The 24,237-nt window shown below is 41.2% G+C and overlaps 1 protein-coding gene across 1 annotated transcript in view; it reads right to left on the bottom strand.

Moving 5' to 3' along the window:
* Window positions 1–1,037: 1,037 nt before the first annotated feature.
* Window positions 1,038–24,237, bottom strand: part of glceb (glucuronic acid epimerase b) — a 28,780-nt gene continuing 5,580 nt past the window's right edge. Inside the window, exons 2-5 of the mRNA XM_052063156.1 lie at window positions 17,948–18,471; window positions 13,604–13,849; window positions 7,814–8,106; window positions 1,038–6,628 (exon numbers count right to left, since the gene is read on the bottom strand). Coding sequence (XP_051919116.1) covers window positions 5,897–6,628; window positions 7,814–8,106; window positions 13,604–13,849; window positions 17,948–18,458 — 1,782 coding nt within the window. The 5' untranslated portion in view covers window positions 18,459–18,471 and the 3' untranslated portion in view covers window positions 1,038–5,896. The remainder of the gene's footprint in view (window positions 6,629–7,813; window positions 8,107–13,603; window positions 13,850–17,947; window positions 18,472–24,237) is intronic.

Below are 24,237 nucleotides of genomic sequence, written 5' to 3'. Positions count from 1 at the left end.
ATGCATGAAAATACTGTAATTAGGATTAAATATTAATCTGGGTTGTCTCTCTTCATAGAGGTTGAAGCATGAAGGACATTTAATTTGGGTATGCTGTTTGTCTGCTGTAATATCAGAGCAGTTCTACATGAATGAGAATGTGATGCAACGTGACCAGAAGGCTGAAAACAAAAATAAAAACGGCCAAAGATGACTGAGCCGTGAAGGCCAAACGGTTTCCAAATACAATTAACCGGGTTCAACGGAGATTAATGAACCGTGTTGACAGGTTTCCATGCTTGGATGCAGGTGCAATTGAGCTTATATATAGCCAATGTTAAAGCAGCGGCGGACCACCAGTGTTGGGTTGGCTGGGCCTTCTCTGCTGTCTGAAACACGATGAGAAGCTTTGAACCAGGTTTACAACTATGAGCTAATATTTTTTTCTGTTTCAATATAATTATAAATGCAATTATTGCCAAGAGTTTTGTCACTTTATTTCGGAGCAATTCGCATTGGCTGCACCGGTTCCCGTACACTGTGTCTTAATTTTTTTCAACTCAGATTTGATCCTCTTTGTGCTGCCATGTTTATCTTTATGCGTAGGGCCTTCAGAATCAGTCATGTTCATAACATTGCAATCAACACAGGGCTAGGCAGTTTAAATGATGCATGGAGCTACAATTTTTGGGCCAGCACTACCAGGGTGCTAAATAGGAGTGACAAGTGTAACACAGATCTAAGACAAAATGCCATTCGATTTCTGCTCGGCTCTTTGCTCTGCTTTTCATGGGATAACTTACAAAAGGATCTGAACTTGCCAGTAATTATGAATCTGAGAGAATTCAAATGTATTTATTGTAAATGACTTTGAAACTACAGTAGTGCTATGAGACAATGTGACTGCTTTTAAAATGGTAATGTTTGGTTCCTCTCCTTGGAACGACCTCCCACTGAGTGATAGGCAAGCCCCCTCGCTGCCCATCTTAAACTATTTTTTATTGTCTTTTTGACTCAGAATGAGACTTGAGTTTTAGTTCATCAGACAACACACAGAGAGAGATATTCAGAAAATGCATTTATTTTTTTCCTTTTACATTTTGAAAAAAAAAGCTAGTTTTAAAGCACAAAGTTTTACTTTGTGTATAAACATCTATCGGGACCAAAAAAACGGTAGCATTTGCACATTGTGCTAAGACTGGGAAGTCTGTACGACAACTCCGGGCGTCTTGTGTTGTGACACAACCAAAGTAAACATTTTATTGCATAAATTATGTTGACTCAATGGCAATTATGCAAGCAGACAGTGAGTGGAAAATAACACTAAAAGGAGGAAATAGAATGCTGTGCAGTTATTATCCGTTGAATAATAATAGCAGCTTTCTTAATTGCAAGTGGTGCACCTCATATCAGGGAAAGGGAAAAAAAAACAAGCAAAATCGACATTATGATGACAATTATCTTAAATAGAACTTGTGCTTTTGTCTGAAGAGCAAAACATTAAACTTTTCTGCAAAATATTCTAAATAAAAGAGGGCAAACAGACTCAGCCCACCCGCATTTTAAAATGAAATTGGCATTGAGATTCCATAAATAAATGACAGCGTTTTGTCAATTTCAGAAGAGCAAGTTTTACGAAACTCTGCACAAGCTGTAGTAGTTAAAGGCACAGTCACGAGGACTGGTTTTCTGTAGTTCATGAAATGCTTGAAATATTTTGCACAAAAATATATACATTTAAGTATTCTCTACTATGCTACTTTGGTATAAACAAAACAGAAATGTATTGCTACTCTTATAATAACAACAAACTGTATGAAATGAATTCATGGAGAAAAAAAGAAACAAGCTCAAGCAATCAGAGAAAAAAAAAACAAAAATCAAGTAAAATCTATAGAATAATGTTAACACAACAACATGAAAGTAAACTTCAAACCGATTTGCCCTCCACAGTGAGTCCAGTTAGTTGTGTATAGCTCAAAAGATAGTTCAGGATCATCAATAGCAATGCCTCATGACAAAAAGAGTGCCATGTTACCATTTTAGCAACAACAACAAAAAAAGTCCCTTTGGAAAAGGTAGTATTAAAAAAAAAACCTGCGTATGATTTTTTTGTCACATTTTCAGGACCAAAAAAAATGTTAAATATACTTTGGGACAGATTGCATAATATCGCTCATTTATTGAGTTACTATGACTCCTGTCTCCATTTACTGTCAACACCTTTGTATCTTAACAACCAACGAAGTCATGTTGAGCATGTTGTGTTTTTAGCATTCCGGCCCATCTGCAACTGGCCACAACACCCCGTTCGTTCATTTTGTTCAAATCAAAACTCGGTCAAGAATGGAGCCAATCGTCATTACTTGGCTTCAATAATCGGCATGCTGAAAAGTTGAATTAATCCAACGATGCGAGTTAATGAGGCACGAGAGTCATTTTGCTGAACACAATCTGATGCGCTAAAGTCAAAATCCAGTAAGATTTGCCAATTTTGAATGATGCAAAATTTAATGTAAAAATTTCCTTTGTGCAAGCTTGACTTTGCATCTGTTGTGGAAAAAAAAAGACTTCAAGAGTTGCTCTGGAGCCAATTATGTCAGTCCTCCCTGCATGCCTGCTTTAAAAAGACATACATATACATTGAGGTAACTGAAATATTAGACAATACCTTGGGTGACTTTTTTCCGCCTCAATATTGCAAAACTGTTAACAAACCAGATATGGTGAAATATTAGGACAAATCGTTTGTTGTTTTTCAGTCACAGACTAGTATTGATATCCACATAAAATAAGAAATGGCAATTATTTTATTATGTACACTCAAAGGGACAATGTGTAAAAATGTGTTGATTTTTCAGTATGCGTTTAATAAATGCACTACGAGTTTCAATAATATGCAATATGTTCTATCACATCATATTTTTTTAAATGTAATTTTAGGTGAGGTAATCACTAATTATATTACCGCTACATGTGGCGGGCCTAGCCTGCAGGAGGTTGCCATGTTCCGCCTCCAGCTTTCTGATAGATACGCGAAGGCGACTAACTTTGCGAACACAGTTCCTCAGCATCGTGACGATAGCCGGTGTAACAAATGCCATGCACTTACTCCGATACTTGAGGCAGTACTAGCACTCGTTTGGCATGCCATTTTGCTTGCCCCTCAGCTGAAAATATCGATGGTAGAATTGCGAAGTATGGTCTCTCTGAGGCACCGTAGTGCGCGTGCTTGAAAAAAAGCAAAATGGTTGTTGCATTGAATCAGTTCATCACTAGGTGGCACTAAATTCTACACACTACCTTTCTTAAAAAAATGTCACCTTTTTAGTTCGGTAGTTGTTGCGATAAGCCTAGCAACTATGGATGATCACATTACCACTGCTGTGAGAAATTATCAGAGGGAAACAAGCACAATATTATTGTATCGCAGGTTCTGCCATGATTACCCATATTGTGCCTAGACAGTATACTGTATATGACATTCTTTTTATGTTTTTTTTAGTTTTTGTGCAACGCCTATTAATTGATTCTTGTCACAAGGAATAGATTTCTTAGTTTAATTTCCCACTGTCTTAGGAGTCCCTGTTGAAAGCAGAGAGCCTAGTTACCTGACTACCGTGCTTTGATTGCAAATTATTTAGCAAGGTCAATAGTAGCTTCATTCGGAAAGTCTCTTTGTTTTGCTGACTCATCGCTTACTCTGTGCAGGCGCTCCAGCCCATTAGTTGGCTGAATTGTAGGTATCTTGGCGAGACTCAGTCTCAGTGAACTTGGATACACTATATTTAAATAGGCTGAGTTGTTTGATGAATTCTGCGCCGAGGAATAATGAGAATGCACTGGGGAGGGGAAAAAAACGTTGAGGTCTGTTATTAAGTCCCCTCAGGCTTCAGGATTCTTTAGCAACATTTTTCAAAAATCTGTACTTAAAAACTGTTTGAACTAACCACACACTTGGCTGCTCAATTCAAAAATTGGAATGTTGAATTGGGAAGCGAGAACAACTTAAAAGATAGTCCAACCGCTCAGTGAGAATGTTGAAAACAGTCCCAGGTGGGTTGAAAACCCTTTCATACAAGTAGTTTTGCAGCAGTCTTTGTACCTTATTTGATTGCAATGGCCTCATTAACAGTAATGATCAATATGTTGAGTGACTGCACCAAGGATTAGTTTAAATGCATCTTTTCATCCACTTTGAATAAGCAAAATAATAATAAATAAAAGAAAGCTGCAAAGTTGACCAATTTGAAACAATGCTATGGGCTGAATCGGAAGTCATTGACCATCTTGACGGGTATAGACCATTTGTACCCGTTTATACAATAGTGCGTATGTTCCAGTATTTTCATTTCCCTTGAATCGCATCTACAGCTCATTCACAAATTTGGGTGATAGGGGAGGGAAAACCCCCCCCAAAACTAAAGCTTAATGATCGGGCTATATTGGTATTATTATAAGACGGTATTCTCTTTAAAGTTGATAGACTAGTACACAGATGCCTCTTTTCATGTGTGTATGTTCAATCCAGTTAAAAAAAACAAAATCAGTCTAAACCTAACACACACTTGCAAATAGGTTATGATGGAGCTTAGCCTTTGCATTTGTGGCAGCATTCTGTTAATGTTAAACATAGTTAAACAAGGCGCCGCCATTTCAGTTTTAAAAAAACTGGAAATTCTACTCAGACTTATTAGTGTTCTTCAAAATGAATTACATTTTTGAAGACAAAGCATGAAGGAAAACTCGCCAACGTTTGCACACACATTACGCCTGGCGAAAAATTTGTTATGTTAAAGTTGCCTTGCACAATTTCATCTGTGTTGTATCTTACACATACAGCACATTTGGCAATAAAGGTGTATCCAAACAAACAAGTAAGAAGAGGGGGAAAAAAAGCTATGTCGCGCTCCCTACAGAGGTTTAACGAAGACCTGTGCTGGTACTTACGACCTGCGACTATGGAAATTGGGAGGCCCATAAAGGACCCCAAGACGTGAAAAAATTACTTTGGTAGCTACAGTGTACCCTAAAATGTAAAAGAAGTGAGCTACGAAGATTTGAAATGTACAATTTTGGCAGAATCTTTGCACTTTTCCCCCCCAATGTTCAGGGGTGGGCAACTGAGTGAAATGATTAGGATTGTTATCCATCTTCTGCAGAACTTGCTGACTTGACTTACTTTAGAATTTGTCAGCATTTTTCGGGGGCTTTTATGGAGCTCTTATATACGAACTCCTCCGAAAGATTTCATCCAATCGTCTTGTTTCATCTATGTTGGGCTGTTTACAAAGAAAAATCGTGAGGTTTTTGATGTCCTAAACCTGAATGAATACTCAAAACTTTGCACGCACAAACGGCATGACAAAAACATTTATATTTTAGAGTGTTATTGTCCTTTTTGTCAGTACCCCAATGTGCCAATACCTCAATGTGCATGTACCTGGAAGTGGCCAGGGTTGTCAGTGCCCTTTACAACAACTCGCAGCTCTGAGATAAGATTTTGCTCTCTTCCAAACATCTGTGAATATATTCTATTATTTACAATTACTTCCACATAGGTTGAAATATAAAAATACATCTGATGATACTGGTGAATGATTGTTGAAATGGGCTCACCATTTAAAGTGATTTCAAATTGGGATCTAAAGACAAGAAATGCATGCAACCAGGAACTAAGTCTGTGCATGATTACAAACCCTCGCTCCTGATAAGAAGGCGTGCTACAATTGATGCTGCAGAGAACACAACACCCGTAACAGAGCCCACACGCTCGAATGTTGAAAGCTGCAGCTACTTAAGCATCCTTGGGATTTAGAAAACACTCTACGCTGCGATGCATACCGAGTGACGCACACTAGATAAGCTTACTCTTCACATTCAGTCAACCCGCAGGTCACACACTGGATTTGAAAGTCTAGTTGTGCTTAGCACGATTCCCTTTCAAGTAGCTTTTCCAGCGCTTTACCACATCCTTGAAGATGGCAGAGTTGTCTATTGATGCCAGCAGCTGGAGCTGGTTAATGTGCGTGGTGTGATAGTCCCAGCGAGCCAAGTTGGGCGCAGTGCCCAACATGAAGTGGCGCAGGTCATAGATGCTCCCCGACCCGGTGTCATAGAGCGGCAGCATGGCCTTCAGCGACTCCATGCCGCGGCTAAACAGCCGCCCGGCCTCCTTGCCCAGCTTCTCTCCAGCTGTCTCGCTCAAATCGTAGAGTCCCAGCAGGGAGTAGATGAAGCCGTTGAGGACAAAGGAACTAGGCGAGGTGGGATACTCTTCATACCAGTCGTATTTGTTCATAAATACCGCCTTGACCCCGTGCTGCGCTGATGGCACCTTATAGGGTCCGATTGCCTTCAGAGCAGCATTGAGGTAAGCGTGGTCCTTGGTGAGAAGGTAGGCTCTCACGAGGGTGGACATTGCCTGGCCTTGGGCCATTGCAGAGTACCAGCCGGGGTCTAGTGGCCGGAAGCCCTCGCCCAATTTGCGTGTGACCATGATGGGCCAGCCGCCATGTTCGTCTTGGTTGCGCCTTAGCCAGTCGCTGGCGGCAAAGAAAGCGGCCATGTGGGCAGTGGTGGAGACAGTGATATTGTCAATGAATCCCCGTCCTTGCAAGAGCAATCGCACAACTCGCTTGGGCATGATCTAAGAGAGAACCCAGGTAAGACCACAATCATTTAAAACATAAAATGCTCAAAACTTGATCAATGTTCGTGTGTCAATAGATTCAAAATGTATGTGGCAGATTAGCTGAAGCACTTTACAGTGGAACCTCAAAGGTCGTTCAAAGAACACGGCACTGAGCATTCATTTTGCTTCATTATATTAGGCAGCAGATATTAAGAGTGCAAATATCAATGGCATGGGATTTCCAGAAAAAAAGTTTATGCAGTAGAAAAAATAATGACGTACACCACGCCATATTGGACATTTTTGACCGGTTACATCATCACTTTGATATGTCGCGTGGCACTGTTCATTTTGGACTTGTTTCCTGTTGTTTTGTGCCGTGTAGCATCGTCCAGTATTGGCATAATTTAGAGGGCACTCCTAACCGTCTCAAGGTTTCATAGGATCCTTTGAGAATGGGGGAGAGGGGAGAAATAAATAATTAATTCATGGCGGCAGTGGCTCATGAATGAAGCCAGCTCCATGAAACAGGTGCAACCATTCCATTACTGTTGCATAATGTACAAAGGTGTGTAAATACAGATTTGATATACAGAGAGAGAGAGAGAGAGAGAGAGGGAGAGAGAGAGAGAGAGAGAGAGAGAGAAATGTGTGTATTCTGCTCATATTTAGTCATGATGTATAACTTTCAGATCTTTCTAATCTGCAAGTTGATGACCTGTAAATTTTTACACAGTAAATTGCACTGCTTCTGTTGCTTAATTTTCCCTCAATTCCTCAACAGCATCCCATTTCTCAAAAGCGTTGTCATCACCAAATAAAGCCCAATCAATTATTAAATCACTCATTATTGTTTCAAATTAGCTCATTTCTGTCCTCAGGGTACTTCCTATTTACTTGGAAAATTTGAGGTTGATTTATTCGTTCGTATAATTTAATGCTAAGGGTGCTGCGGATTATTTCTGAACTTTGGAATGCCCCCCAGAGTATGATACACGTATATGTATCAATCGTTGGCAGATGTATAAATAAAGGTTTGATGGTCTACTGTAAATCCAAACTAAATAGAGGTCGAGGTCCCATTGTCTTCACACAAAGTGCAAATGTACTTGCTAGTTATCACCACTGCAGCTTCCTATTCCTGCAATAGCCGTGTGACAGTGTCAGTGCAACATTGTGCAGCATCAGCAGGACACCAACCTTTGTGGCTTTGACTGCCTTCGTGTTCGACAAACCGATGCCTTTCCTCAGATCTGTGAGCAGGTCACGTGTGAGGGTGCTCCAAGTGGTTCGTGGCCCGATGCCGTAGGTGATTTCACGATCTTTGAAGGTGATGAGTTGCGTATTGGTAACATAGTGGATGGTGAAGGCCGAGCCTTTCTCTGTCGTGTCGAGGATCACAGACAAGCTGCCGTTGGAGGTGAACTTTATGTCCAAGCTGAGGATGAAGTCTTTGGTGTTATCTAGAAGGAGCGACACTGCCTCCAAAGACTCTGTGGGGAGAGAGGGAGAGACGGAGAGAGGGGGAGAGGGAGAGAGAGAGGGACCAATATGTTAAAATGCAGGATAAGAACCAAGGCTCTGAAAAATGCAGACTATCCAATATTATTTTTTTTAAAGGTTCAAAAACAACTTGCATTTCCTGAGTGATCCAATATGACAACAGACTATTCTTAACCCAGTGTGATCCCAAGATAAAGCAATTAAAAAAATATTTCACGATTACAGTGTCTCTCGCACAAACAGCGCCAAGCTATTTCAGGACGCATGTGACAGATGCGTTATTGCATGCTGCTCTTAATTAACAGTTGCAGAAGGGAAGAAATAGAGGGGAATCATTGGTAAAGTACAACACCATGTGGCAACGCACTCATTTTTTTCTCAATTTGTAGCTTGATGTTTGTCTGCCACAACCCCTCTTTGTCGGGATTATCTCTGTTCAAGCACAATTATTTCAGTCTAGGTTTTGTGAATTTCCTGCTATCCCTTCAAGTGCCAGCGGTTCTCAGAATAATCCTCTCTTTGGCGATGCTACTTCTCATTTTGCACAACCAAAAGAGCTCCAAAATACTAACAGAAATCACTTAAAGGTTGGTGAGAGGTGAAAGGAATAAAAAGAAGCCAAAAGGAGGATAAGTAATGGGATGATGGGCCATAAAAGACATTGCAGGCAGTCAGACAAGAGTGAAAAGCTAACAGAAAAAGGCAGTTGACAACCACACAGACGGAGAACAAGGAGAGGACCACAGACACAAAGGGAGTCACATCAGGAGGAGAAATGAAGGAGAGAGACAGTCTGGCAGGGGCCTCCGGATGACGACGACTCTTTAATGCACTCATAAATCAATTAATTAAGATAATGCAGAGAGTAAATGGATTTGGACTCTGGTCCTGTGATTACCTTGCCATCAATAAAGGATGGGTAAAGAATAAAGACGAGATTCCACCCTTCTATTCCTCCCGGTGGCTGTTTAGTAGAAGGCGACAGGGATGTCATGTAGTTAATGGACAGGATGCCCGCTCCAAATTTAGCTGAGTGGCTCACCACGTTCAAAAGGATGCAAAAGCAGACAAAAGGATCCAAGTACACCTCAGTCAAGGCACATGACTGTGCACAAGACAAACAGAGTAATGTGACAACTCATAGGAAATTATAAAATGATGACTATGTCATGCCAATGTGAAAACAGAACACCAATGAAAAAGTACATAAATGATCCGAGCAACACAAAAACTGGAGTATTCTGTAGAAATGACACGAAACACGAATGAAGCTGCTTTTTTTTTAAAACTATCAGCAGGGTCTTCGTGGAATGCGTCAATATGCGTCAAAAAGCAGAACAAATATAAAGTACGTCGAAATATATAAACCACCATCACGCTAAATCAAGAACCGTTCGCCGCATATTATGCAAAGTGAGCTTCCTGTGTGTTATATATATATATTTTTTACTCATTCTTGCTAGATTGTGGATTTAATGCAAGCATTACGCGATTGAGATGTCATCGATAGACTCGGGTCACGTTCGAAATAATATATGTTTCAGCCTTGGATAATAAGTAAAACAGAAGTACAGTATTTCCATTCTTTCATCTGTACCGTCTGGTCCAAAGTGGCCTGCGGCCCAGTGCTGATCCGCTTTTAAATCATGTGATCTGTTATTCAAGTTTCAACAGCAGACATTCTTCTTAAACTAATACAACTCTAACATTTATATATTTTCATATTTTTATTGGTCATACAATGTAAAATGTTCACAGTGAAGGGTGGAAAAAGCACCCAAAGGCTAATCAGGCCTTGAGTCAAGCGAACCAAGAATCCAATCAATGTGTGATTTGTGGTGTTGGCCAAAGCTGCTCTACCCTATTAAAAACACGCAGAAATTGAAGTTTGCTATTCACCCCGCAATACAAAAGTACCTGAAATGAGCCATGCCTCACAGAAAAACGGTTTTGAAAGACCCAGAATGAAAATTTGTTGATTTGATTTGACATTCGCATACCCAACCTTGAAGTTTGCAAAAGAGCAACTGGATTTTCCATAGAACTACTGACAAATTATTCTTTAGACAGATAAAAGCGGGTTCAGTTGTTTGGAAGGCACACACAATGCTATGTGTGATGAAATAGGCGTAGCACAGCACCATCAAAACTTCATACCAAATGGGAATGGTTAGCCATGGAAATCAGAAATCTGTTAAGTGATGGACTTGGAGACCACCGCGCACAGATTTTATGTGTCTGTGTGTGAACGCGTCCGTGTTAAGTCAATTTAGTACTTCTACAGGTAAAAGGTAGGGTGTTTTGTCTGTTTATTAATTAACTAATGTAATATATCTTTTTCTCTTTTAATACTGATCTTACCATAAGGATCCAAAGCAGTGCCCCACAAAGTCTTCCACGACATCATGGAAGCCAGCAACCTACCGCTACCGAGAACATGGTTTCCCACTGGTCGGGACTTGTTTTTGGGTATGTGATCACAAGCTCAGGGATGAGCTGAAAATATGACGATTAGTTTGAAATGCTAAAACTGATTCATTTGAATACACTAAAATAAGATCGGTGGTTTCTTTTATTGCACGTTTTTTTGGTTGTTTCTGCAGCGACAGAAAATGGTACAGTGGATTTGGGACCATTCAACCAAGCACGTGGCAATACAGGGTGCTCAGTGGTGGACAGTACAGGAATAAGCAGAACCCACATAGTGGTTAATGTCAGGGGACTGACAATTGATCCATTTGTCAGACCATTTGAGATGTTGCTCAACACTTACCCCAAGAAGCAGTAAGAAGAAAAGAATGAGAGGAGGAGAAGTGGAAGAAAGCAGAAGTAGATGAAGAGGGAAAGATATATCAGTGGAAGAAACGATGCACTGTATGCAAAGATGGGCTTTCTAATAAGAAAGCAGAATACCGACTTTCAACATATGGCGTAAGTATGATTGCTACGTGCAGCGCCTCGGCAAAAAGACAGAAAAGTGGGTGGAAATGAGTACACAGTTGTCGATGATAGCCTGAAATGTGCAGCTGGACTAGAGAAATAAATGGAGGATTACGCGTACTGAGAAAAGACTCAGAAGTAATGACTAAGGCGCCAAGGCAAGAAAGCGATGATTGGAAGTTGTCGTAAAGCAAGGTGAGCAAGGACAGGAGAAGGAGGAAAACAAAGTGTAGAGCTTGGCAAGTGCAAAGAAATTGTTGATGATGACAGGTTGAAAGCGGGAGGGAGAGGAGGAGGAGGAAAATTACAGTCGAGACAGCAGCTCAGTAGAGGACAACCAGAGAGAAAAACAGCAGGTGCTCTGGACAATCATGACAGCTCACATACTAAGCGCTGGGTGGATAATTTTAAGTTCAGTTTTATGGTCACATTTTCCTTTTACCATAGCTTGAATACTTACACCTTATACACACGCAAGTACAAAATAAATTTAGCGCATATATGCGCACATGTAAACAGCGGGCAAACGGTCAATGTTTCGATATTTTTGAAGTGTGCTGACATTTTGAACAGCAACCATCACGTCATATTTGCCGTTCCTAGTTGGGAGTTGCAGGTGAAATGTTGCTCATGTTATGAGCAGTGTTGTCATTATCGCGTTCTTTGATGATAAAAATAGCAACATTGTAACAGTAAAGGCACAAATTGTTGCTCTTGCTTGCTTGTGCTGCGCACACACATGCGTGTCAAACAAGAGCACTGCTTTAAAAACCAAAGCACCGTATATATTTTGCTTTTTGGTTCGATTTTGTATGTAGACTGGTAGGGTCAGAGACTTTAGAGGGGCAGCAAGTGGCCTGCACCCTTTTTTTTGGTTGTTTTGGTTTGTTTTTTTGCCCTGGTCTTTTCTAAAATGTCCAATTCAAATTTGGTCTTTTGGCCATGGGATGAAAATGGTGTCAAATGAAGATGAAGCAAAAATATTTAGCTAGCAACTTGTCGTTACAAAATAAAAAGAGCATGCTTTATGTAAGCTCTTTGCTGTACAATATTTTGAAGGGTACAGCAATGTTTGAAGATACTTTTGTTTGAATTGATATGAAACTGCTTTGGAATCATAATTTGTTGCCTATATTTGTAGTTTAAAGTGATGGCAATTTTAATCACTTTCAGTTGAGCCATATGCGTCAACGTTGGCCAGCTATAATTAGACAAAACAGGAGTTTCCCTTGAGGTCACTGACCAAGGATGCAATGTACCCTTTGTCAACATTTTAATGTATAAGCTTATATTTGACAAAATGCATTATGGCCCCTGAAACATGTACCGTACCTAGAAAGGTGACTGATAACATTTGAGCTGTCTTGTCCATTTCCGCTAAGATCAACAAGAAGGTAGGCACAAACACAAATAGGTGAACACTGAAAACATCCTTACTTCAGAGCTGCAAGTAATTCTGTCCAGTTCTGCTAAAACAGTGTGTAGAAAGATTAGATTTTTCAATGTTCATTCACTTTAAAAACCCACTTTGGTACAAGGATTCACAGTGGCTGACTTTACATGATTCGCAAGTGGAGATATTGGGCGCCTCAATCTCCTTCACACTCCAGCGAGACTGTTATGCTTCCGCCAAGCGGACCATGTGCCACACATCCACTGAATTAAAGAGAATGAGGGGAGCCGCTTCGATTGGCTGGGAATGAAGTCATCTGCGTTCACTTCCACAGCGGCGCAAACTCCTATTAGTTCCAGTATCTAGTTCAGGGGTGCCCAAACTTTTTGGATCGAAGATCTACTTTTCGATCAACTAACCTCCCGGGATCTACACTTACCGGGGCGCACACACGCACACGCGCGCGCACGCACTCCATGATGAGAAACAGCCTGAAACTGAGGCATGCGATGCACTTTTGCAGCCTGTTAACTATCATAGCTCACACGTACCGTTTTAAAGTGCTTCCCTGTGCCCTCCTAGATTCCTATTCTTTGCCCGTGCCCTTGGTGAATTGTACACGAAGCAAACTCTGAATGAGAATAATGACGATAAAAGATAGAGCGCAACAGTTCTGATCACAAGCTGCAAGTGCAGACTGCCGAGAGCTAACAATTTCCGGTGACGTAATCACGCGCCACCGTAAATTCAAGTTTGTGGGCGCCCGTCAAAATTATGTTTTGTTTCACTATTTGTAGCAGGACTCAGTCCTTATTACCCATGAATCGCGGGGAGTATACAAAAATGCTGATCCGGACTGTGATTTATAAAACTGTCAAGGTTCTCAGCCTTTCAAGTTAGTCTGACATTAATCTCGGATAATGTCTACCATTTCCTTGAGTAATATTATTTTTAGGAATCCGTCATAACACACTGGGTCCACTGCCAACCAATGCATTCTGCTGCTATTATGACAGTGTTCAAGTGAGTCACACCACACATATTAATCATTCTGCCCTGAGGATGTAACTCATATCGAACCTCCTGCAGCCGCAGTTAACAAGTGATAAATTCTTTGCCTCAAGGCCATCAGGGCTCGTGGAACGCGTACATACCTGGAGCACTGAACTGGCGAACTGAGGAAGCACGGCCCTTGTCTTGGACACGGGTGAGACTGCAGCCCTTTGGCACACTCCATATTGCCGTGCTGGCTCGGCTATCTCTTTCCTCAGCTGTATCGTAGACAACCAGGTGCGGTGGACGCTCCGTTAGGTTTTTGCTGTAATGACTCAGGCCGTACTGGGCAATCTGGATGGCATAGAAGTAGCCCTGAGGACCCCACTGAGTGGACAGAGGCACACCTGTGGAAGAGAAAGGAGAAAATGGTCACGAGAAAGGACAAAAGGTTTACAAGCTACAAGGACATTTCTTAAGTGCTTAAGTCCCCTAAAAACAACGAGCCAGACTGTCATAAAAATCACACGCACTTTACACCGATACAATAAATACCTCGAGGTTCATTAGAGGCACTAATGACACTCAACGGTTGTCCACACATGGAAAAATAGTTTTGGAACCTTACACATTGCGCAATAGTTCAGTGGCGTTCGGTCACCTCGCTCAGTCCGCAGCATGCCAAAGTAGTCAAACTGTATACTGATACGTGGAATTAACTTATTAGCTTCCGTGGCTTTTTCCCGTTACGGTAATCTTCAAACATGATGTTGCACAGGATAATGGTGACAACTGTTAAGTGTGTTTCTCCTATCTAAATTTCTTTTATACAACTCAAGTTTTGAATATCCTAATACTGTACTAATTTGCCAAATCTATGGAATCTGGGTACATGCCTGCAAGTGACATGACAACATGTATCATCTAAAATATTTAAGCTTTCAATACATGCAGGCAAATGAAGGCAATATGCAACATGAGGGGTCTCCTGACAAACCAGCAATTGAATTTCTATTAGGCCCTCATTTTTTCAAATAGCTTTAGCAGAATAAAGTATTAATGCAGCTGATGAGCAGTGATTGGAGACAGAAGCGCTGCAATTGTCAATCAAAAACAGTTGATGACAACAAGACATAATCTTATTGGACTTAGAACATTCAATGTACTACACATGAAAATTGTCCAGTGTGCAGTTTTTTGCCTATTAGCTCACAAAATCAGAATCATAATGATTCTGATAAAAAAAATTATCCAGTGTGCAGCTTTTATGTCTAAGAGCTCAGACATTTTAATTAAAAAAAATGCTGAATGACACAATATTTAAAACCTATGTAGATCTCATGGCCATCATTTGAAATGAAGAGGATGTTTTTTTGTGAACCAAAAAAAAAACAACCCCCCGCAAAAAAAACTGCCAAAAGAGGAAGCCCAGGAAAATAATTGCTGAGTGTTTGTTTTCAGAGTTGGCACAGTGTTCTTTTCTTTGTACACAGCAGAATTGTTAGTACCCAAAGGCTTGTAAGAACTTTTTTCTTTGAGAAGCAGTTTTGCAAATTAACACCTTCATTTGAGGAGCAACTTTCCAATTTTGAAGAGCATTTCTTGCAGGCTCATCTGAGGGACCTCTACCAAGGGTATAATTTAATAATAAATATAAAACAACATAACAAATGAACAATTGGTTTACTTATTGACATGATTAAGATTTGTTTTATTTCTTAAAGCCAATTTGTGAATAGGAGAACCTTGCAGCCCAGTTTCTGACAAGAGATCAGAACATATTAATCCAAGGTCTTACATACGCCGGCTCCCAATCAGATGCAGAATACACTTTAAAATACTGCTGCTGGTCTTGAATACTGCTCAAATCTTACCAAACGTGAGAGGTGTAAATGTTTATGCTCGTGATTGCTTTATAAAAGTTAATAATAATTCGAGACTCACCATCTCTATTCAGTACATATTGGGGTGTTTTCAACAGTAGCCCCCAACAGTATTTATAATTGTACCAAATGTACCAATGAAAATACACACGAGCATAATCTCTGTTGCCAAAATGCAAAGCGGGTCACGAGCACCTCAGTGAATGGGAGCAAGATGGATGGAAAGCTCTCCTTTATAAAACAAATAACGCTAGTTAAGTTAGATGATCGTCAACATGGCAAAGGATACATCCAAACAATATGTATTTATTTCATTTATACAGAAAGGGTGTAAATTGATGTGCATTCCGCCTGCTTTGTGCATTCTGACAGGCGGACAGAGTTGGAGCGCCTTCACTGGACATACCAGTAGGAGCATTAAATGACAAGCTCGTGCTGTGCGACCAGATGAGATTTTTACTAGCACAATTTGGAGGAAAAAAAAGCGAGGGCATTTGCAAGCATAACGGTCGGACTTTCGAGCCCTGCAGCGTGTAAACGGAACTTCTGTCTAACACACAAAGGATATTTATTTGCTGCCACGGAGGAGACATCGAGTTTTTTGTGGTAGCTTTGGGGCGTTTACAGTCAATAGTAACTTTTAAATCACTGTGAGATATATTATTAGGAGTAAAAGAAGACAGCATAACTATCATTATGAGTTATGCGAAAAGCCAATGACAGATGTATAATGCGAGAAGCACAGCAAAATCTGTCCGCACATCCATGGTGAGACGGTACATGTAACAAAACAAGTACCTAACTAGGGACATATATGCTCCAAAAATGTGTACTTAACTTGAAGAGCCTGTAAAAGGAGTTGTTCACAACTCAAGGTGAATATCGTGATACATATTTCAACACCCGGCCTTTGTTCTTGTCAATAGTAAAAGTAATAATACTAAAACAGTTTTGTTCGTTTGATGTGTGCATATGGTGTTTCTGTCAAATTTCTCAAATTAATGTTGCCCCTGAGCCAACATGTTTGCCCTCACTTGTGACAAATGGACGACAGAGAGAAAATTATCATTCTGTTAAAACTTGTGCAAAGGGACTCCATGTCTTTTAAAAATACGTATGTACTTATTGTCCAGAAAATAACTATTTAGATAAATTACACAGTTATAAATAACATAACATTAGACAGAGACAGAGACAGAGAGAGCATCAATGTTTTATATCTAGGATATGCATCGTTATATCAGCCACCTCTAGAGTACACCCTTCGATTAAGCCAATTAAGAATCGAATATTCAACAAGACCATGGTGTAGTACTGTGTGCTGTCAGACAGCCATTGTAGCTGTATTTCTAAGTGTCTACGCATCTTTTTTAAAAACATTAATAATTTTTTGTTTTAGAAAATACAGCTGGTGTAACAGTCCTGGAAACATGATATTTTTTTTCCATACAATAGTTACCATTTGCCATACTAGTTCAGATTTGGAAATGAATTAAATCAAATTTCAAACTATTTCATATTTTCCAGACTTATGTCGTAACTCCGTCAACCGAATTGTAGCAAACTGTTCCGCCCATAAATATAATGTGTCTGAATTGAATCGTCATCTTTTTTTTTAAATTGTATATATTTAAATGTTGGGTTTGTTCACATCTCATTTTGTCTCTTTTTTTTTCTTGACAAGCTGTCAATGTTGAACATCACTGGGCAGTGACACATCTTGGGAGGAGAGCACAGTGGCTGACTAAGATATTGTGATTTTATTCTGCAATATTTTTGTACACCGAGATTAATGTTGCTTGGAGACCTTTAAAGATCAAGAAAAAAAATATGAGCTTTGTTCATTGATAAACTGATCAATTGAATACCATGTAATCAAACATATGGCCCATGGGCCGGACCCGGCTCGCAAGGGGTTCAATCAGGCCCACAGGATAGTTTAAAAGTGAAAAAAAATGCATAAAAGACACAGAATTAATATTTTTAATAAGGTGCAATTCATTGAGTATCCGCTAGGGGACACTGGTTTGATCAGAGAAGACGACAGCAGCCTCAGTCCGTCACTGAGACAGACCCATGACAGCAGACGCTATCAATAGCACTCTCACAATTACACATTTAATAGCACTCCTAGTTTGTAAAGTGTAGGCAGGGATTACATTTAGATTTTATATGCACGTATAAATGGTTTAAACCTTCCTTTATAAATCTCGTTTAATCAATACCAATTGTTAAAGTTTGTACAATCAGTGGGATCAGTTGCAATGCATGTATGTGAATGATAAAAGTAAATTGCACATTTGTCTAAGGAAATGTAAGGTGCTTCATGAAATGTTTTGTAAAAGATATGTTCATTAAATGTAAACATTTTCCTAATGTTCTTGTGCTTCTTTAGACCAAAACATAGGAAACCCATATTGTTTTGGTTATTTATAGCAAAGTATGGTATCATTTTAATGGTCCGGTCCACTTGACATCTATCGAATGTGGCCCACCATGTGAAATGAGTTTGACACCCCTGATCTAGAGACTGCTCTTAAGATCTAATTTAACAGTGAATGAACAACCGAACTCATGCACATGCGGTCCAGTAAGAAAACAACATCAAGCAAATAGCCTTACCTTCCACTCCACTTATGCATTTCACTCGGTCACGGACCTCCACATTGTATCCCTCAAACGACATAAAAACCCCATTTGGGTGATAGGGCTCTCGCTGCGCATACACCTTTGAGTAACTATGCTGAAACTCAAAGCGATCATAGCCATCATACTGCACCACTTTGCCATACACCTCAAAGTATTTTTCCATCCAACTGAAGGGCAGATAGATCTCTCCACCTTCACGTCTGCCTTTGACCGTGGATTCATCATTGATCAGGCAGTCAATTTCCTCATACTTGCTTCCACCAACAACAGGTGGAGGTTCTGGAGGTTGTGGAGGGTGTTGCTGGCTGCTGAAGCTACTAACATCCCCCTCCTTGGGACTTGGGGCCCCCAAAGCAGTTCGAGGCAAAAAACGCAGGGAGGTGTTACTCGAGCAGCGATTCCACAGTAACACAGTGATGAGTGTGAAAAGGGCGCAGATGAAAATGAGGGTCTTATAGTTGACTCGAGCAGCCAGGCAACGCATGGTCACAACTGCCCTGAAAGAAGAACAAAACAATGTATTACAGAAAAACGGAAACAAATTTGTACGGCCCAAATATCAAATCTTAAGGTGGAGGCATTAGGTATGCCAATCTTCAGCCGTGAAGTCTGCTACTAGAAATAAAGTACCGTATTTTCACGACTATAAGGCGCTATTAAAAGTCTAAAATTTTCTCCAAAATGGACAGTACGCCTTATAATGCGATGCGTCTTTTCTATGAGCCGAGTTCCAAAATCTGGCTGAGACCCGACATGCTGTTTATATAGAGAAAAGGCGGAAGTGAGGTCGGCCAATCAGTGAAGTGCGGGGAATCGGTCGGCCAATCAGTGAAGTGCGTCCGCGCACTTATATTTACATATCTCTCTCTCCATAATTTACATATATGAAGAGAGGTGGACGTGAGGGAGGACAGGCACGCAGGGGGTGGGTCTGGCAATGAGTGAAGGGTGGGCGTGTAAGGCACGCCTCTAGCAGGTACCAGCACATGTATAAAAGGTGAGTGTGTGCATTATTGCAAAACAACTTCGGTTTTGGTTTTCAAGAACCCCCGAAAATGAGTTCCACAAAGAGACACGCCTACGAAGCGCAATTCAAGCTCCAAGCCATCGGTTATGCAGTGAAACACGGGAATCGAGCAGCCGCCAGAGAATTTAATATCAACGAATCCATGGTTCGCAAATGGAGGAAGCAGGAGAACGAGCTTCGCCAAGTCAAAAAGACCAAGCGCAGTTTCCGTGGAAATAAGGCGAGGTGGCCAGAGTTGGAAGACCAACTGGAGCGGTGGATTCTTGATCAAAGAGCAGCCGGCAGAAGCGTCTCCACGGTCACCATTCGACTAAGGGCGAAAACGCTAGCCGAAGAATTGAAAATTGAACATTTTCAAGGAGGTCCGTCTTGGTGCTTTCGCTTTATGAAACGGCGCCATCTATCTATGAGAGTGAAGACGACTGTGGCTCAGCAACTTCCAGCAGACTACAAAGAAAAGCTGGCCGTTTTACGCACCTACTGCAGTAAAAAGATTGTCGACAAACGCATCCAGCCTAACCACATTACCAACATGGACGAGGTCCCGCTGACTTTCGACATCCCGGTGAACCACACTGTGGAGAAGAAGGGGACCAGCACGGTTGCGATACGCACAACGGTGCACGAGAAGTCAGCTTTCACTGTCGTTCTTGCTTGTCATGCTAACGGACAGAAACTGCCACCTATGGTGATTTTCAAGCGAAAGACGCTGCCGAAAGAAAAGTTTCCAGCCGGCGTCATCGTGAAAGCAAACCAAAAGGGCTGGATGGACGAGGAGAAAATGAGAGAGTGGCTAAGTGAGGTGTATGTTAAGAGACCGGATGGCTTTTTCCATGCCTCACCGTCACTCTTGATTTGCGACTCCATGCGTGCCCATCTCACACCAGCGGTGAAAGACAAAGTCAAGCAAATGAACTCCGAGCTTGCCGTCATTCCCGGAGGCTTGACGAAAGAACTCCAACCGCTGGACATCGGCATCAACCGGGCGTTCAAGGTGAAGTTGCGAGCGGCATGGGAAAAATGGATGATCGATGGCGAACACAGCTTCACGAAGAGTGGGAGGCAGCGCCGGGCTAGTTACGCCAAGATCTGTGAATGGATTGTAGCTGCTTGGACGAACGTTGCTCCTAGTACAGTTGTTCGAGCTTTTGGCAAAGCCGGCATCATTTCCGTGGAGCCACATGACGACGAGAGTGACTCTGACAACGAGGGGGAACCCGGCGGTTTGAATGGATTACCGATACTTGCACAATTGTTTAATTCGGACACAGAAGATGACGACTTTGATGGCTTTCTGAGTGATGCTTGAGCAAAAAACGTGAGTACCTTGTAAATAAAATACACCCGAACTCAGTTCTGCTTTCGTTGCCTTTTTAAAAACGTGTTTTAGCTTCGAGCTTCAGTGTGTGCTTCAAGCTAACGTGTTAGCGAACGTGTTAGCATGCATGCATGCCGTATGTTTAAGCGTATGTTTTACCACTTTAAAACTGCGCCTATTCGTGCGGTGCGTCCTGTATATGTGTAAAATACAGAAATGTCACCCATTAATGAGACTGCGGCCATTGGTACGGTGCGCCGAATAGTCGTGAAAATACGGTAGCTGTCAAAACACAATAAACTAAATCCTTCTAAATTGAGACTAAGAATCATTATGTTAGAAAGCTACATGGTCCGCTCAGTAGAACAGAATAGATTCAGCATTGGAATGAAAACATCTTAACTATGTGGCTATCTGTCTTCCTCCATTATATTGCAGAGCCAATTAAAAAATGAATTACACATTTCTGCCCTGCAATTGGCTACCGACCGGTTCAGGGTGTCTACTGCCCGAAGACGAGTGGGATAGGCTCCAGCCCCCCATGCAACCCTCGTGAGGATAAAGCGGAACAGAAAATGTATGGATGGATAAATTACAAATGTCATCCACCTGTCCATCTATTCTCTGTCCTGCATGTCCTCACTCGGGTGGCGGGTAAGCGGGAGCCATACCCAGCTGCCTTTGGGACTTCTGGAAAGCTGAGTTCATTTTCACTGACCACACCCAAACCTAGTTACCTATTGAACGTTTCAATCAAGAATTCAGCGAAAATATCCCAAAAAGATACAACAAAATGCCAAGAGCAAAAGAAATTCAAGAACAGCAGAGAAATAATGCAATTAACATTTATCAGCTGGGAAAGGGTTACAATTCCATTCCTAAAGGTTTCGGACACCAGCAAAGCACAGTGAGAGTCTTTCTACACAAATTGCGAAAACATGGAACAGTGGTGACACTTCCCGGGAGTGGCCGCCCTTGACCTCAAGAACACAGCTAGGACTCATCCAGTTAGTCAGAAAGCAACCCATGACAACATCCACAGAACTGCTGCCCTCCCTCACCAGTCAGGTTATGGTGGTCCTGTCTTTGTCACATATGCGTGTTTCTGTTACCAGTAGTTCAATGTGGATGCTATTTTAATGCTTACGAAGACAAAGACAAATGAGATTTGCACGGAAGAGTGGCCCAAAATACCTGCTGCAGTGTGCGCAACCCTAGTCAAGAACTACGGAAACGTTTGACCACTGTAATTGCCAAGTGAGCTTTGAGATAAAGATTTTGATTGTCCAGATATTTATTTTCTGTAAGAATATAAACACTCATACATGGTGATTTCTTGGACTTTGTGAGTCTCTCCCAAGTAAAGTGAACCATTGATCAAAATTGCAGTTGTTTCTCATCTCTTTAAGGGGGACTACTAGCAAAACCAGTTCTAATATCTTCATGAGGGTTTAAAAATTGCAGTACAAAAGATGCTAAATATGAAATAATTACTTGAAGTTGGAAATAATCATTGAAAATTTGAAACTTACATCTTGGCTCGCAGTTTCAAGGAGTAAAAAAAAAAAGCACAATAGGAATATATATAATTACTGGGATACAGTACAAATTACAGTGGCATCTCTACTTACGAAATGAATTGGTTCTGGAAGACATTTCTTAACTAGAAAATGTAAGTAGAGACGCGTTTTCTATGTAAATGCCCTAATTCGTTCCAAGCCCCCCCCCTCTCCAAAATTCAGACATAAATGTTTCCTAAAGCATAAAAATGCATCAAAATATGTAAAAAAAAAAATACATGTTGCAATTAGATTATTGCGTAACAAACGGGAGTTGTGCATTATCTAAAAAACAAAGAACAGAGTAAAGAATAAAAATAATGGTCATTTAACTTAAGTGCATCGTCATTGTTTTTTGCCCTCTTAACTCCATGTTCTCACTCAGAAGTGGTTTTTACCTGGCGTTTTGTAAAGAACTGATCCAAGGATGTTTGTTTTTGTCAGCTTTTAACAATCCTTCAAAAACGTCCAAGGCAAATAAATATCAGCATAGAGAGCGATCACACGACTGGTGAAATTTTTCTGGGTGACACACATTGGAACACCTCATGGCCTGAGGAGCGAATGACATGGACGCTGCATATACGCACTTCTATCTATATACACACACATAGAAACATACGGTAGAGTCCCTCTTAGCCAATGAGATGCTAGGATGATGCTCGTTAATAGCCAATGGCAGAGCAGCTATAAGTATGTTGCATTCAGGAAAATCTGAGCTGCGACTAGCAGCCCAGACTGTATTTTTAGCTTTCATATCTTGAAGTTTCTTTCGTAACAAGAGGCAATATTTGCCTGTTGAGATGTGAAAATTTTGTATGAAGACCTTCGTAAGTAGAGCTACCACTGTACCTTTATCGTAAGATTAGGTTTTGTCCATATCGCACAGCCCTATGGACTATGATGTCTACAGTTAAAGAGGTTGACTTGCCAACTGGGAGAGAAAAAGGCACACATTCTAGCTTTCCAGCAAGCTAGCAAGCAACACTAACTTAGACTGATACAAGAACAGACATTACTGTTTACAGTGTATCTTGTCACCAGCAAACCAATCTCGCAATCTCATGTTCCTGTTCCTACCACCCTTGTGAGGATAAGCGGATTGGAAAATCCATCCATCCATCCATTTTCTGAACCGCTTAATCCTCACTAGGGTCGCGGGGGGTGCTGGAGCCTATCCCAGCCGTCTTCGGGCAGTAGGTGGGGGACACCCTGGATCAGTTGCCAGCCAATCGCAGGGCACACAGAGACAAACAACCATCCACGCTCACAATCACACCTAGGGACATTTTAGAGCGTCCAATCCGCCTGCCATGCATGTTTTTGGAATGTGGGAGGAAACCGGAGCACCCGGAGAAAACCCACGCAGGCCCGGGGAGAACATGCAAACTCCACACAGGGAGGCCGGAGCTGGAATCGAACCCGGTACCTCTGCACTGTGAAGCCGACGTGCTAACCACTGGACTACCGGGCCGCCCGGATTGTAAAATGTACTATTTATATACACTACCCAAAACTTTTGAATGGTAGTGTATATATATAGTACAGTAAATATTCCCATCCCCAGAATTCTATAGAAAGGAATATCCTTCACTCGGAATAAAAACCTATGCATTAACATTTTGACAAGGATGTTACGTGTGACCGGAAGTTGCGGAAGCGGAAATTCCACTATCCGTAACCCAGATGGAGGTGTAATGCCCGGGAGCTTAAATACACGCAACGCCCACCCTATGCGACGGAAACAACTGACGCTGAAACAAGTTTTCACTTTGCGTTTTTCGATCATCAGATTCTAAACGACGATGTGTGAATTTTTATTGCTGTGCGTTTTACTGTAATTGTGAATGATTTTAACTTTATTCACTTACATACTGGAGAACGCGGCACTAGCTTAAAAGCAGCACCCACTCGACATGACAGAAGAAACGCGTTCGCTTCGCCGTTTTCCTTCATTAGATTCGAAACAAAGACGTGTAAGCGACTTTTTATTGGCGTGCGTTTTACTGTAATTGCGAAAGATTTTAACTTTAGTCGATCATCGCATGAAGAACTGTTAACGACTGGAGCGGAGCGAGTGAAATGCATCCGTTTGAGCGAGGCTGGACACAAAGTTAAAAAGATCCAGCAGACACCTGGAGTCGGAAAGATGCAAATTTGCGAAACTTTAAAAAACAAGGCATCGATTCAACTCCTGATGACAAGCCACAATCCAGCAAGGAAGCAATGCAAATGGCAACAAAAATCCTTCAGTATGCACAAGAATTACCAGACATCAGTGATCAACGGGACAGTTACTTGCAACTAGCAAGAAAACTGTATGACACGCAGGCAAACATTGTCATAAAGAAGCATAAGA

The sequence above is a fragment of the Hippocampus zosterae genome, chromosome 4, assembly GCF_025434085.1.
Source record: "Hippocampus zosterae strain Florida chromosome 4, ASM2543408v3, whole genome shotgun sequence".
Classification (NCBI taxonomy): Eukaryota; Metazoa; Chordata; class Actinopteri; order Syngnathiformes; family Syngnathidae; genus Hippocampus; species Hippocampus zosterae.
Note: the sequence above shows the minus strand (reverse complement) of the source record. Positions and strands in the feature narration are given on the sequence as shown.